The sequence below is a fragment of the Geospiza fortis genome, unplaced genomic scaffold (assembly GCF_000277835.1).
Source record: "Geospiza fortis unplaced genomic scaffold, GeoFor_1.0 scaffold102, whole genome shotgun sequence".
Classification (NCBI taxonomy): domain Eukaryota; kingdom Metazoa; phylum Chordata; class Aves; order Passeriformes; family Thraupidae; genus Geospiza; species Geospiza fortis.
Window position 1 is genome coordinate 3,637,325 of NW_005054373.1, and position 16,399 is coordinate 3,653,723.

General features: G+C 39.9%; 2 protein-coding genes across 2 annotated transcripts in view; one reads left to right on the forward strand and one right to left on the reverse strand.

Annotated features, from left to right (window-relative positions):
• Positions 1-12,199, forward strand: part of ADAT1 (adenosine deaminase tRNA specific 1) — a 24,519-nt gene extending 12,320 nt beyond the window's left edge. The window contains exons 9-10 of the mRNA XM_005424790.3: positions 2,078-2,164; positions 6,785-12,199. Coding sequence (XP_005424847.1) covers positions 2,078-2,164; positions 6,785-6,917 — 220 coding nt within the window. The 3' untranslated portion in view covers positions 6,918-12,199. The remainder of the gene's footprint in view (positions 1-2,077; positions 2,165-6,784) is intronic.
• The window catches only part of GABARAPL2 (GABA type A receptor associated protein like 2), a gene marked incomplete at its 5' end in the record, with an annotated part of 12,487 nt that continues 7,988 nt past the window's right edge, over positions 11,901-16,399 (reverse strand). The window contains 3 exons of the mRNA XM_031060145.1: positions 11,901-12,481; positions 14,055-14,227; positions 16,165-16,220. Coding sequence (XP_030916005.1) covers positions 12,391-12,481; positions 14,055-14,227; positions 16,165-16,220 — 320 coding nt within the window. The remainder of the gene's footprint in view (positions 12,482-14,054; positions 14,228-16,164; positions 16,221-16,399) is intronic.

Below are 16,399 nucleotides of genomic sequence, written 5' to 3' on the forward strand. Positions count from 1 at the left end.
AGCATTTGTGCATCAGCTCTAAAACTTGAGAGCTATCTCCTAGCTGGCAATTAGCACAAAAGCGTAAGAATTCAATTATTGTTGGAAGATCCTCTTCTCAACATGTGCTTGAAGTTCACTAAAACTTTCAAAAGTTATTAGAGCCTACAAGACTGTGTGATTACAAACATCTCGTTTCCTTAGGAAATCAGAATTAAAAACAACGTCAATGCACAAGTGAACTATTTACGCTTTTGAGATAAACAGTCACAAAAGGAACTTTTATAATGAAAGTAAGGAATTTACAGCCTTATTGGGACTGGTGGTGCTTAATAGTAAACAGGACTTGTATTTCAACATTCTTTTTCCTCTCAAGGAATCTCAGGGTGATTGCTGGGAAGTGTTCTTTGAGGGTTTTTTCCCCCTTTCAATATGCTAGATAACATTAAATACAAGGATGGTAAGGCTGACTGATTAAAAGGAATTTGTAGGTAAATGTCTGGTATGTGCTTTTGTTAATGCTTAATTAACGAAACCACCAAAAACTACAAGATGAAACTTTGACAGGTTAAATTGAATGTTAAATTTTAGAGCATCTTTGCATGCTGTCATCACCAGTGGGGCTCAGCAGGGCTCTGTTTTAAGGCCAGTGCTTTTCAGCCTCCTAATAAATGACTTGGATGCAGGACTCAAAGGTACACTAAGTTTGCCAGTGACACTAAATTGGGAGAAGCTGTTGACTCCCTTGAAAGAAGACAGGCCCTGCAGAAAGACCTGGACAAATAAAATGGTTGGGCAATCACCAACCATATGAAGTTTAACAAAGACAAATGCCAGTTTCTGCACATGGCACAGGGTGACATGCATGTATGGACAGATTGGGAAATGAGAGGCTGGAATGCAGGGCCATGGAAGGGGACCTAGGGGTCCTGGTTAATGGCAAGTTGGGTATGAGTCAGCAGTGCCCTGTCAACCAGGAGGGCCACTCTCATCCTGGGAGGCATCAGGCTCAGCACTGGTGGCTGAATGAAGGAGGGAACTGTCCTGCTCTGCGCTGCTCTGGTGCAGCCTCACCTCCTGCAGGCAGTTTCAGGCAGAGGAATATAAGAAGATGAAGCTCTAAGCGTCCAAAGAAAGGGGGGGGCATCAGGGATGATGAAGGGTCTGGAGGGGAAGCCCTACAAGGAGCAGCTGAGGTCACTTGATTTGTTCAGCCTGGAGAAGGGCAAACTGAGGGCAGGCCTCACAGCAGGCTACAACTTCCTTGTGGGGTGACACAGAGGTGCAGGCACTGTTCTCTGCTCTCTGATGACCGGTGGTGGGGCCTGAGGAATGGCTGGAGCTCTGTCAGGGGAGGTTTAAGCTGAATATTAGGTAAAGGTTCTTCACCCAGAGGGTGGTTGGATGCTGGAACAGGCTCCCCAGGGCAGTGGTCACAGTGGTCCGAGTTCAAGGAGCATTTGGACAATGCTCTCAGGCACATCTCTTTGGGGAAGTAGAAGGGCTCAAAGCTGACAGATGTACATAGTATCTTCTAAAGGTCTTTAAAACTTTGTCTCACTTTATTTTTTGATGAGCCTCTTTGTATTTAACTGCCCAGCAGCTATTGCTGAATATGTCCTCATCACCGTTGTGAAAACATTAGCATTGTTCCAGATATTTCTGCTCCTTCTTTTATTTGTTTAGAATAATACAAAATTTAACAGTTTGTAAAAAGGTGCACTTGTTTGATCTGTTCTGGGACTAGTCCTTCTGGCTAAACCTTACTGCAGCTCTGAACTGATGACAGTGCAGTTTCATGCAGATAACAGTGTGATATTAAAGTGTTTGTTCTGCAAACTGGTGAGTGCTGGCTGGGAGAATGGGACAATGCAGCTTTTTGTCAATATAGCATTTAAAACTAAGGGAAAAGGCATGCGGGCAGCTTGGATGGGGTAGAAAAAGTTAAACGATAGATAAGTTTTTACATTCACTGAGAAGTGAACATAGTGCTTTCTATCAAAACTGTTTAGCTAGGTTGTTCTGCTGTAAGGTGGAGTGAATTTATGATTTTTTTTTCCATCAGAATTCCTAATTTTTAAATTTTTTTTTATATCAGATCCAAAATCTGTAAAGTGGAACTCTTCCATAAATTCCAAAAGCTGGTGACAAGTATTTCACAAGAGGATCTACCAGACGCTCTACGGTAAAGACATTATCATTGCCTTCAGAAGAAAGGATTTATCGTAATGAAACTGAAGAGTACTGTAATGATACAGTATCTGCTCATGAATCTCATTTTAGATAAGTCCATTGTTAAAGTTTGATACTTGAAAAATGTGGAAAGAGACGCAAGATGAGGAAGTGGTATTTGTTTTTGAAAACGTGAGCTATTAGATCAGCTGCCTGCAGCTCTCTACCCTTGGATGCATTCAAATCCTACATCCCAAAATTACCATGGAGTTATTGATACCTAGTCGGTGTTTGGTAATTCTGTCAAATTCCACTTCTTTGATTCACAAGAAGGAAGAGTTTGAGTAAAAAAACCACTTTTTTCTTTTTTTCTTTTTTTCTTTTTTTTTTTTTTTAAGTTTAGGTTAAAATCAATTTTCAGCTTAGCATATGGTGGAGTAAGAGCTGGTAAAGTGAGGTAGTGCTCTTTCTGCATTTTTCTCTCATATGGTTGGTAAGGATAGATAGGGCTCTTTCTGCAATGCATATGTTGCATAAGCAGAGACCTTCTGGGAAGAAAATCAAGCAGCTTTTGTCTGAAGACACCATAATTGGAATTTTCCTTTACATTATTAAGAACAAATTTGGTTTATCAGACTGGAGTTAATTACTTCCAGTAATCATCCACTATGGCATAGCATTAGGTGCATTATGTATTTGGTGGTGTATTATAAAGCAAAGCATAGTTTCACATGTACAGAAACTTAGTTCTCTTTGTTTTAGAGACTCTGGGAGATGTAGAGGGTTCCAAATCCATTGCCACGGAAGGTTTATTTTATTTTAGACTTACTTGCAGATATAATTTCACCAGCTTTAGGATGCAGTTATCCCAACCCTTGAGCCAGTTTAACTGCTTGTAGCTGCTGATGAGGTGGTTCCACAGCAGTTCAGTGCTGCTACTGGCTGTTGATTCCTGTTTTCTCCCTTGTATCAGTAGCACTTCTCCAATCTCATGATGGACCAGTTCAACTAGGTAATGTGGCTGAAAACAAATTTCCTTGTCTTCTGTGTTTTCTCGCAGACTAACGAACTTAATGGAAATCTGAAACAGATAAAACCCATGCCAAAGAAGTAGGAGGCGTATGTGACTGAAAGTAGGGGAGATAGGCCATTTCAGCCCTTCATGGTACTAAGATAGCAGGTGCAACAACTTAGCCAAAGTGCACCCTGGCTCTTTAATTAATGGATCTTGCTTGCTTTTGAGTTCTGTTGAGTTAAAGATTGCAGTTACCTTCTGTGGCTATGGAAGTGTCTTGTAACTGTTTCAAAGTTTCAATGTCAATATGGACCATGCTATTGCTGAGCCTCTTTCCACTGATTCTATAAGTAGAGATACTTTGTCCTTAAATCAGTTTGAAATATAAAATTTTTAGCCTCTTTTGGGTGGCAGTTTGTCCTCACTTGTTTAGCTGTCATAATTTCCTCAAAACGGTCTGTGAACTTGTGCATTGTTGGGTAGGTGACTCATTATGCTGATCACATGCTGCTTACATAAAGTCACTTCACCTCAGGGCTTTTCTAGACCAGTGACCTTGTTTTTTCCTTTGACTTTTTTGTCCTCTACTGTTTGTCTGTCTGGGCTTCTCCTGACAAAGTCCATCTGATTCGCAGATGTGACATGGTTTTTTTTTATACAGAGGAGGTGCTAGCTCACCAGTCAGCTTGTGCAGCTGGTTGCCTTGGAAGTCTTTTGTTTTTGCTCCTCTTCACTTGAAAAGCAAAATTAAAAAGTGCCTTCGTGTTGCTGTTTCCTTCATCTTCCCGTTTTTTCCCTACCTGGTATTCTGATGTTTTGATTTTTCTTTCCCCCTTGGAGTCTGAGTGAACTTCAGACAAGAGATGCTACACTCTCAAATTGTTTCTTTAAACTTCTGTGTATTTAACTGTTACCAGTTTTGTATTTTCTTCACATTCAAATGTATCTTGTTATCTCTTCCCACAAATGGTTGGCTCTGAAGCTATCACGCAGTTTCCTTTTTCCACTTTGGCCCCAAGTTCCTTCCCTGACTCTTCTAGTCCACTTCTCTTGCCTTCCATTTTTTCTGATCTGTCAAGGAATGCTTATTCTGTAATACTTTCAAATTTGCTGAATAGCTTGTTTTGTAGTTGTAGGGTATATTAGGACAAAGGTTGTTCATCATGTAATGCTGCCTTCATTTACTGTTGCCCACTGTCAGACTTGGGAACTGGGAATTTAAAGCTTTACATGGAACTGATTATATTCTGATGTTATTTTTGTTTGTTTGTTTGTTTGTTTGTTTTTAATTTGTATTTTTTGGGTTTGTTTGTTTTGGTTGTTTTTGGGTTGGTTTTTTTTTTTTTTTTTTGGCATGTGTGTGTATCTAAATCTGCTTCTCCTGCTTTTTGTGACTTTCTTATTCATTCTTCACACAGAGGATCTGTGTGGATACTGTTGAATTGGATCAGGTAAACAGCCTACTGGGGCCAGAACTTTGCTGGCTCTTCTGAAAGGCAAATTTAGGTATTTATAGTAGTATAGCTTACCTAAGATGTTAAGCATGACATTCATCAATTTGGGTTTTTTCAGGATTTAGTTTATTTGCTTTCGGATGAGACTGAGAAGGAGGTGGTTTTTGGCTGGTATGAGCTACTTCACCAAGAACCAGATAGTACTGTATAATGCTGTCCCACCTTCTTTCTTCCTTTGCAATAATTCTTACGATCTGTCTTCTGTGCCTTACTTGAATTCTCACTCCTCTCAATAGGTAGACTAATGTTGTTTATTTATTACCTATTACCGCCACCTATCATACCTAATTTTCTTCTGTTGATCCCCTCTCACATTATCATTTTGAAATTACTGGTCCATCTTTTTTTTTTTTTACTTTTCATGTTTTCCATGTTCACTGTCAAGGGAATGGTGACACACCGTTGGACAGTGTTGTGCTATTGCTAATCTGAATTGTTACTTAAAATCCTCTGCAGTATTGTTTGCAGATCACTTGACGGTAATGTGGCAAAGAAGATTTTTGCATTACTGGTTTTTTTTTCCGGGCTATTAGGAAAAAAACATGCCTTAGTGACCACCTGGGGAAGTGAAAACCTTCTCTTGTCATACAGTGGCATCCACTGTAGAGAGTCTCCAGGCATTGCTGTTTGAACAGTGTGGCTGGCTGTATGGCCCTTTGTTTGAATCTAAGGGAGACTTTGTAAAATAAACCTGACCTGACTTTCTTGCTGGGCTTGTTGAATTAATGACTAATCCTCTTTTCTCTTAAATTGTAGTCAGGAGCCATCACAATTAAGATTGTACTATTACTCTTCCTTCCTGCTCAGTTCACAATATGGAGGATTCCAGTTCCAGATCCAGTACAGATAATGGGGTTCTGTTACCATCCCACTGGCCAGGTGGGGGAGAGTTCTAGTGGGGCCCTTACATGGGACTTTTGAGAGCAGCTCACAGGTTAGTTTCACAGAGTATGAATAATGTGAAAGAGGTGGAGAAAGCAAAATGGATTGGCTGTGATAAGAGTGCAGGGCAGGTTTTTTAAGAGAGAATGCATCTCCTGGCATAGACAGGTTCTCCACTCTTGCACCTTTCTGAACACAAGGTTTGAAGGATAGATATATGGCTTGCTTTGCATGTCACAGTATTTTAGAAATAAATTCATGGCAGAATGCGGAGTGCCTCAAACACAGCTTCTGATGATCTGCTGTTACGGTAGAGCTGTGGGGGTTTTTTTGGGGTGATCATAATTGCCTTTGAGCTTGAAAGCCTGTTTTAGAGGTTAGTGCAGTAGTTCTCAGACCTCACAGATTAGGGTTCCTGCAGTAGTTTGGCTCTTTCTCTTTCTTCGTGAAGGTCATGTTGCCTGTGATCTTCCCTTCATATTGGGTTTAATGTATAAACGTTGCCTATCCCATGTGGCTGACAGATGTTTTGGCAAAGGAAGATGAAAGAGGTTGGGAATGGAATGCAAGGAAAGGAACAAAAAATCTTGATGAAATTGTCTTACAGGCACTTGTGTTCAGATACTCTAGACCTGAATTTCCCTGTTTTGAAAGTCATTGGTGTAATGTACTCAGCAGAGTGACCAATTGTTCTGCTCACATTGTGGGGCATGGTTGCTACTTGAGGAAGGGGAATGACACCAAAACTGACGTGTCTCTTTTGCTTTAGGGAAAGAAAAGGGAGTGTTTTCTCCTTTGTCTCATTCTTCCTTGTTTGTTTTTTGTTGGAAAAGAAAAACTGTCTAGTTCATTCTGTCCTTTTCCAGCCTGTTTTCTAGCATGCTAAAGCTACTTTCACCCAGTTCAAAGCACCCTAGCTACCTTTTCAGCTTTGCTTCAGTGGTTTTTGCTGTCATGGAAGTTTTCTGTGGTCACACAGTCAAACACAAACGTTTCTAGTGCTACAAGAGTTGTTTTGCTTCCTTTTGCAAGGTTGATGACGATGTCTAGCTTTAAAGCCTGGGCGTCTCCAAGTCTCCCTAGAAGTGAATTTCACTAAGTAGTATGGAAGAGTTCATAGAAGATCGCCAGGTCCTTAGATGTTTGATTTCTTTTTTCATTTTGTGACCTCATATTCAATAGGATTATAGAATTGTTTTCATTTTTGTGCATTTTCTGTCAGGATGAAGACACTAAAAACCTACTGGGACTACAAGGAAGCTGCATTAAATTATCAAGAAGCCTGGAGAGTGCTGCGTAGCCAAGCTCTGCTGGGTTGGGTCAAGAATGCCAAGGAATACCTGCACTTCACATGAGAATCCATGTGACTATGTGAATCCAGGAATAAGCTCTGGTCCACAGCAGATACCTCTGTAGTTCATGGGCCAGAAAAAGACACCCTCTAGTTTATGTGCTGTAAAGAGACAGGAGTGAAAAGGAAAGCAATTTAGAGAATACTTTTATTTTTACTGAGTTGAAGCCCCCTTTTATTGAAATATAGAAAAGGATCATTGCTGACTTTAAATTCTGAGCTGCATGAAATAATATGCCTCCAAAAGAAAGGAAGCAGTGCTGTGCTATCCTGGTATCCGAAGGTATGGCCTACCAGCCATAGTCATTGCAGTGAAAGAAATGTCAGCTGAAATTCAAGCATTATTATGGAAAATTTTAGTGCCACTTTTTTCTTCCACTTCTCATAATGTTGTGGTTGTTTTTCTGTTGCTGGGACAACCCTCATGTATAGTAAGTAATACTTTCATAATTGTGAGCTCTTCTTGTCTGGTGCATGGAAGAATTTTCTATGTCCCTCAGCCCCATTGCTTCTAACTGGAAAAACTAGTTCTGTTAAAGTGTCTCTTTTTTTGGGAATCCTTCGTATATGCTGCTATTTACTAAACATAGCCACAGATATTGCCACAGCAGAAGTAAAAGCACTGGGAAGGAGTTTGTGTCAAATAATACTACTTATGATATTCTGTGCATCTCAATTTCAGGACTTCGCCAGATAACATTTCAACTGCTTTGCTTCTCTAGGCAGGAAAGAAAACTCCTGAATGACTTGGTTCAAATTGGCCAATCCTGTGTAATTACAGGCAAACATTTACCTACTTTTCAGTGTTTCAAGCACTGTCCATCTCCATGCTCCCTTGTGGGAAATGGTCAATTAAAAGCAGAAATGCTTCAGCCATTTATGTCACTGGTCCTTGTGTTCATTAATAGCCTGGCAAAAGTGGAGATGCTCTGGGGAGTATTGAAAGTAGTCTCTGGCATGTTTCTTCTATTCTCTCTTGCCATAAGGCTTTATTACCAACTAACATCTGCATGACAAGACAGTCAACACTGTGAGCAGTTGTGGGGGAAGCAGTGTGTAATCCTCCTTAAACCTTCTGTCCCAGTTACTGCCTTTTGTGAGCAATTTCAGGACTGTGTAACTGCTCCTGAGCACATTCCCCTTTTGTATTTTTCTCTTGTAAACCACAATTCATAAAATATTTGGACAAGGCAATGTCAGGATGAAAGAAGTGGATAATTTAGAACTTAAAAATTCCTTAGTGATTTGAATTTTTTTTGTTCTTTGGTGGTCTATAGTTTTGGATTTGAAAAATGGGCACAGCAGTTCTCCAAACAGCCTTTGTTGTCAACCTACTGAGCTACATATGGGACCAAACAGTACACATAACATTACAGTATGAGAAGTGATAGCAGCAAATCCTTGCTACTTCACACTCAGGTTGACTTGTCAAGTAAGAATAGTTCTCTTGTTGAAGAAGTAACAACTTGAATTCTGTGTGTATATGCCCATTCTCTCAAATCCAGCACTAACATGCAGAAATACCAGTTGTACTGGTGAGGGGAAAGTAATTTTATGTGTTTGTAGAGGGCAAGGGATTATGGAGATTAGAGACTTGCTGTAGTCATCAGAGGATAAAAAATGGCCAGATGCCATTGCACATGGGTTAGAGCTATAAATGGTAGCTGTTCCTGTAATTGAGCAAGTAGTATTCCAAGGACAGAGTTCTACAGTGTACCTAAAGAGCTATCAGTAGATTTCCAGGCTCCTGAAATTTGCCTTTGTTCTTCGCTGAAATCTTGCAGAAACGATTAACTTACCGTACCTAGTTTCGCATAGTTAATCAACAATGTCTGCAGTGAACCTGCTGACCAGACTGGAGTGTTCCCATTTCCTATTCAGCTGCAATATTAAAATGGGTTACATAAGACTAGTTCTGTAGTCATGCATCAGTTTTCACATAAGCAGTTATATGGTTTAAATTCTTCTAACTCTTTTCTGCAATTTGAGCCTGGCTATTAGGATTGTTCCTGGTAAGATTTTTTTGTGAATTTCTAAAATACTTGTGAACTGTAGACTGTTGCTGTTTTCTTACCTGTCAGATTCAAAAGTAGTTTTTGAGGTGCTGAACACTGATGCTAACCTCACTTCTTGGATGGAGCTGAGGACATATTTAAGCCTAGAGCAAGTCAGTGAATATGCAACAAGAAGGAAGGAGCTGAAACGGAACAGCATTTAAAAGGCTGAGGGGCTAAGCCTGTGGGATCTCATCCTCAACTGGATGGCATTTCTGTGATGGAAAATCAGTATTTAAATGCTGCATTTGTTTAATTTGAAAATGTCAGGAAACGCTGTTGGCAGTACCATGAAACTGCTCTAAAAATCAGGAGGGAATAATGCAGAGATAGGAAAGAACAGTCTCTGCTTTTGTAATTGGTAGCAAACTAAACTTGGATCACTGTCAGCAGGTCTTTGGAAGAATTGCTCCTGGAAAGGAGCAGTTGACATGTTCCAAGCCTGTATCACTCCTTTGCGCTGGGATAGCTGATACCCCGAAAAACAAAGATAGGCAAGGCACAGGGAGGACAGCAGAATGCAGAGACTCTGCCACAGGAGAGCAGAGTTGGCAGGGCGGGAAGCAGTAGGAATGAAGTGCCCACAGTGCATGGTTAATGAGGACAAGCAAACAAGTGGGAGTGGGAGCGGCAGAGCACAGGAGGGCACCAAGATTCCCACCATATGTGTAAAATGAGCACATCTGTATTACCCAGATATAGGGCCTTGCCTGTCCCAAACTTGTTTGGGGACCAATGGCTCTTAATTGCCAGGACAAAGAAACTGTAATCATTGAGTAGAATGTCTTTAACAGCATCACTGTTAGAAGTGTTATTCTGTTTTCAGTCCTAGTAAGAAGGCAGGACAGACTCCCTGCGTCTCTTTAAGGAAGTCAAAACCGGAGCATAGAAACAAGTGGTTTTCTCCAAGGGTGGGAGTAATCATGTTTGACCTTGAGGCTGCAGTTCTATAAGACCAGATGTTAGCATCCCACTGTCTTTGGAAAAGCAAGGTTTTGATCTTCACCATGTACTTCCACTGCTCACCTTAACACAGGCTGGAAGGCTTACTGATCTCAGTACATTGCGAGTAAACTGAAAAATATTTAAATTACTGTATTTGTAGAAAAACAAACCATCAGCCCAAAACAAGATGCAGCCTTTCACTGGGAGTTAAAAGACCTCTGCAATAAATCCATTAAGCATTAGAGGAAAGGAAGAGCTGGGGTTGTGCGGCTGAGGGCAGAATTCTGTTGGCAAGGAGGAAAGAAAGGCGTTGGAGTTTTCTCTCAGACTATCTGATAATGTCATAAGAGGGCTGCAGCAACAACAGGTACGTAATACATACAACTAACATATATACATGTAGAAGCAAGGTATTTTTTGAGGAAAGACCATGTAAATGGTCTAAATTTGGTCTATAATAATGTCTATAATGTAATAATGGTCTATAATAATATACTAAATATTGACTGAATACTAAATTCATCCAGTACTGGTTTAGTTATATTGGAGATAACATTTCAATTTAGCTTAAAGATAAGGGACATAGAGGTGTTGCTGTCTTTGTTTTTTGTTCAGTGCATCAGTTGAAGAGTTAATAGAAAATGAAGATCATATGGGCTCAAATGCTTTGTAAAATTTTACAGGAGTGTTCTATCTAAAGGGATGCATTTCACCTCTGCATTCCAAAAGGAAACCTCTTGATGTGTTATTGCCATTTAATGTGTATCTGCAGATGAAAAGTGAAGTTACTGCTGTAGAACATTTATCCTTACATTCTCTGGAACTGCTTGCATGTCTGGGCTCCTGAATGTAAACTAATAAATACAGAGATGTTAAAGAGAGCAGTTATGTGGGGGTTTTAGGGGCTTATGAAGGGTAATCCAAAAGTTACCTCAATCATAACATCTTCCCTTGGTTTTAGATCTGTTTGCTAGCATGTAACTAACTTTAGCATTTTTAAGTGTTTCTTACTCCTCTGTTAACAGCTAAGAAAAAGTATTACTTGGTGAGTGTAGAAAAATGGTAATGTTTCAGCATAAAGGAAACAGAACATTTTCCAGTAATAAAAGGTAATTCAGAAAATGACAGGTGAAACCACTTTTCTTCATTCTGAATCAAAAATTCTCTTAAGAGTAAACATTAATGTGTGAAAAGGGAGTTAGAAGTAATTTAGGATGGAGGCACTGACAGAATGTTGCCTGAAGCAGTGGTTTACAATGCAGCGCTATTCTGACTAATGAAAGGCTTACTGAGATCAACAGCACATTTTCAGATGCAGTGAGCACATGCATCACAGTTACTGTGTCAACCCGCAGTAATAGGGTAGTGTCAACCTTTCACAGGCTCCTACGTTCACATTTTTGAGTCCTTTTGCCAATACATGTGAATGACTGCAGAGCTAAACAATTCTAGGCGTAATGTATCGTCATGGGGGTTTGAGTTAGTATGAATTTGATTTAAGTTTGGAAGTGGTAAATTTCCACTATAATTGGAAGCGTTTTAAGAACTAGATTCTTAGGCACCACATAGTGTGAAAATGAATGAAAACTTTTTAACAGGTATCTAAACTGTATTTAGCGTTTCCTTGCTGGCTTAGGGAGGTCAAAGTGATGCTACTTCTTCAATGCAGTGTTATCCTTTAATATCAGAGTGCGAATTCCAGCACCGTGCAATTAGGTCAGTTAGCTGGTTTTTCCACCCTCTCCCACGCAATCCAAGGATTTGCCTCTAAATAGAAGTAGCTGTGAGATGTAGTAGCTCTGAAGCTATTTGTTTTGAAACCTACAAAGAGCTCCTTGTTTCTTCCTGGTGGTATCAGCAGCCACACACTAAAGTTTGAGAAGCTGTACAATGTCTAGTAAGTAACAGAAGCAGCTGTGTAGCATGTAGTAAATGTGATGAGTAACTTTCTGGCCAAAATGAAGGTAAAGAAATGACAGCACTGCCTGTTTGTGACAGGAATTTTTATTGTACTTGTTTGTTAATTGAGAAAGGAACATACCAGCTCAATTCAACACGATCAGCATCTTGCTCCTGGCTTTGGATAAGCTAGCAAATCCAGTGTTTCCAATACTAATTTATTCTTTTTATTTTTCTTACACTGACATCTCAAAACAGAATAAATGTGTGTTCTTCTCTTCATGTTTTAGTAGCCCAACTACTTTGCTTTATTATTTAATTAATGTCATCAAATGTATCCCCCCAAAGAACTGAGACTCTGGGAATTCATAGCTGTGAGAAAAAAAAATGCACAAAACTAACAAAACTTTCTTTTTATAATTTAACAGTCTAGTAAAACAAGACCTAGCAATATATTAAGAAATAAATCCAGTTACAAATGCATGTATACAGAAGGAACTTCTGAGGATGTCAGAACAGAAAATGATCAGCTATTTACAAGATACACAGCAGGATGATACAGTAGCCAAGACCCACCATTCAGAAACCAAATGTGTTCTCTCCACTGTAGGCAACATACAAGAATCCATCCTCATCCTTTTCCTTCTCATAAAGTTGTCCCATAGTTAAGCTTGAAAGGGAAAAAAAGAGAAATGGTTTGCTTAGCTCATGCAAGTTGTCAGTGTTAACAGTCGGAACTTCATATAAACAAGGATTAAAAAAAGCTAAAACTTTTAAGTCTGTGTATAGGTTAGAATACAAAAAATGAGGGTAAATGAAAAGCAGTTGACTCCTAATTTAGAGAAATGATCCTGGACTCTCTGCAGAGTAAATTTTTTGTATTTCTTCACAAATGCCTTTGTCAGAATGCTTCCTTTTTTGTTGGAAATTGGTCTCTATTTTGAAAACAAAAAGAAACTCTAGCAATTACTTGGCTGGTCAACTGCTCCAACCATCTATTTACAGATAGTTGGAGCAGTAGACATCAGTTGGGTGCACAAATGAAGCCTCCTCAGCTCACCTTTCTCTGACTTCCCAAAACTGAGAAAAGGCTAATAAACTGAAAGATGGAGATGGATTGGAGATGGATGTGAGTGACAAGGAAAACAATGACGTCATTCTGCCCAAGAGAGGAGCTGGGAAGATTTGTAAGCAGTACTCGAAATGGAAGCGAATTTATGAGTAGTAAATAGATCACCAATCCTTGACATCCTTCTCTCCTCATACAGAGGTTTATTACATAAACTGAAGCCTGTGAGATGAGCAGAACCATGAACAGATTGTGGTTTTGCTTATTGGTTAAGAAGTTACCATTTTTACATTAATATTGAATGATCAAAAAAGCCCTGTTTTTCTAGCTGAGATGTTACATCTTATTATGAACATGTGAGAAGAGACAATGGATCTCCCTTTCCTGCGCCTAGCAATTCTGTAATACTGTTATAAACATGACATATAGGCATTCTCAGTACTGTTAGAAGAAAACAAGCAGAAAAGGATGGTTCTCATGGATCCCTCTTGTGTATCGGGTTACCTGGAGGGACTCTTTCTTTTACAATTAAGTATTAAGAATGATGTCACATGTAAGACATTTATTTCCTTAAATGCTACTAAACTATCTAGTGTAGAAAGTTGTAGTTGCTGCTTCTGCTATATTCTGTTATGTAGCAGAAAACAATGAAACTTATTCCTATATAAAAGCAATGCAAAAAACCTTTCTATTGCAATTATTTTTTTTCATAGAAAAAAAAAATTAAAAAAACCCAGCAGCTAGTTTGTAATTTCTTACAAGTTACAATTTCTTTGTAAACTGACAGGTTATTGGGTTTTTTCAGAATAATTTATGGCATTTGCTATTGAGTATTTAATGTGCAACCTTTTTTGTTATACTGAGAATCATTGTTTTCTTGATATTGATGATGTACGTGTTTTTGCACTCAACCAAATGCAACAACATCATAACTGCAAAGCTCACCCTTTTGCCGTGGAAGTAAATCATAATATATTTTTCAGTCACCTTTCTTTTTAGCCTAGCTCAAGAAATAAGACGTTTATCAAATTCATGAGGAAAAAAACTTAGTGAGATTAAGATGTGACAGACATCTCCCAAAATCACCAAATGGGCCTTGAAGAGCGGTGACTGACCCTCTAATATGCACAGGCTTGCTGTAATGATTCTGAATACCAAGTGAATAGCTTCTCACCTGGATTGTGGGACAGTCTTGTCTACAAAGAGGAATATTGCCTTCTCAGATGGCAGTTGAATCCTCTTCCTGATGATCCACATGAACTGGGCCACGGTGATGTCAGACGGAACTAAGTACTTCCTCTTGTCAATATCAACAATCTGACTTCCTGAGACCTTCTCCACTATGACCTGTAAAGTGCAGGTGTGAAGGTCAGGCTGTTCAGGATTGGTATGAACAGACGGCTTTGGTAGCTTGTTTGCTCATACAGGCTTACAGTGGTAAGTAGAGGGGATTAACAAAAAGGTTTCTTGATCACAACCAAATCAGAGGTAGAACTGGCTCAGCACTGTAAAACCTGATTTTACAGCTGCACTGAAACCTACGTTTTTGTACACAATGGCTTGAAACTTCCTATGCCCATGTTTGGCAGTCATGGGGTAAAAAGGTGTTATTATGCCTTAAAGACACCCGTGACAGGAAAGTATGCACATCACTTAACCTTTTGTACAGTGATGATATGAAATTACGGCAACGTGGACCCAAAGCTGAAAATGAACCAGCGGTGTACCTGAGACACAAGGTAAGGCTAATAGTGTCCTGGACTGCATTAGGCAAAGGACTAGCAGGTGATCCTTCCTCTGTACTGGTACTGGTGAGGCTACCTTTGTATTCTGCTGAACTGACATTTGGAGTATTCCATCATTGCTTCGGAAATCAGAAACTGACTACAGCAAGGAAAGATAGCAAGGTGGCCACAAACAAAACCAAACAAAAATAAACCAAACAGAAAGCAACAGGTGCAGGGGGAAGGATAATTAAGTATTGCTGGTGAAAAAGACACGATGCTCATTGTACTACAGAGACTGATTCTGAAAGGAAAAATTCAGCAGGTCGGGAAATGGGGTTTACAAGAGGTTCCAGGGTGTCCATTCCTTAGCTCTACATTCCAAGTGAAACATTAAGTTTGAAAAATACTTCTGACTGTTAAATTGACACCAACTATTTGATATCAATGGTATGTGGCTCAATTTGAATCATCAAGCAGAAAACACATACTGGTCCAGACAAAGGTTTGCTGCAATTTGAGATTCAATTCCTGTATTTGCCTACACCTTGCTGTCCATCCCTGATACAGCAGCATGTCATTCTGACTCAGTCATTCTGACTGTGAGTTTCTATGTTTCTTTTTCCCCATAGGTTATCAAGGATATTCTTGAAATGGATACATGGATACTGTAAAGATGTACGGTCATTAAGGATGCTGCAGTCTATGTGTGAGGGAATAGTTAGTCAAGAGAGAACAGCATGGATCATATCAGCTCGCCAGATTGCAACTGGAGAAAATCTTGTGACTTTGTGCAACTGAGCAGCAGGAAAAGTCAAAGGGAATGAAGATTCTTCTCTGGGCTGTGCTAATGGAAAAGTTACCAAAAGGTGAGAGGCAGGAATGGCATTAACTGGCATGTGGTCAGATGGGATGTGGGAAATTTTACACTCAAGCAAGTCAGTTGAGTATGTGGACATGTTGCTAGCTGTTACATAAGGATGTGAACTGTGGTCTTTTCAGAGACTGAAACATGGTAAAAGGGATTGCGGAGAGAAGAAGAGAGCTCATTCACTATTTAGCAGATGGGTAGGTATTAATGCTCCTCCAAGAAAGGAGGGGTCACCACTCGCATTGGCTCTTCAAATGGTTTGCATGGGGAAATTCGCCATGATGACTGGTTATAGGTGTGGAATACATGAGGGATATCATCTAACTAATTTAGCCAGGATGGAAGATGGTCAAGGTTTCAATAGTCTTTATAATCTTTCTAAGGATCAGGCACAATCTTCCAGACATTGAAGGTATTTGCTGGGATATAATTGCCATTAGAAGAAAGCAGGACCATGATATACCATAAAATCCCAGGAAAGTTTTTAGAAAGCGTTTTTGTCAATATGCACTGGGGCACAGGAGGAAATGTTAGACCAGTTATATGTGTTTGGAACTTCTTTAAAACATCTAAGGACACAAAAAGGGAAATTAATTTTCTCAGTAGGAACTCATCAGAGTGGGCAGGATGGAAGCATTGTATCCACCTTTGCCTGTAAGTACTCTGTTGAAGCTGGCTTGGCTACTCACCGGGACACGGTCGGGGTATTTGGCTCGGATTTTTGCGGACTCGACACATCTGTGCTCTGTGAACAAAACTCGTAATTAGTCATTGCATAGTAATTATATTGCTAGTGCCCTAGGCCGAGAGGGCAGCGCCGGCAGGGCCGTGAGCCTGCGGGGATCGCGATCACATTCCCGTCTCCGAGCGGGTCTCTAGATTTTCGGGGAGACCGTCCCCAGGCATCGCACTACCCTTCGGCGA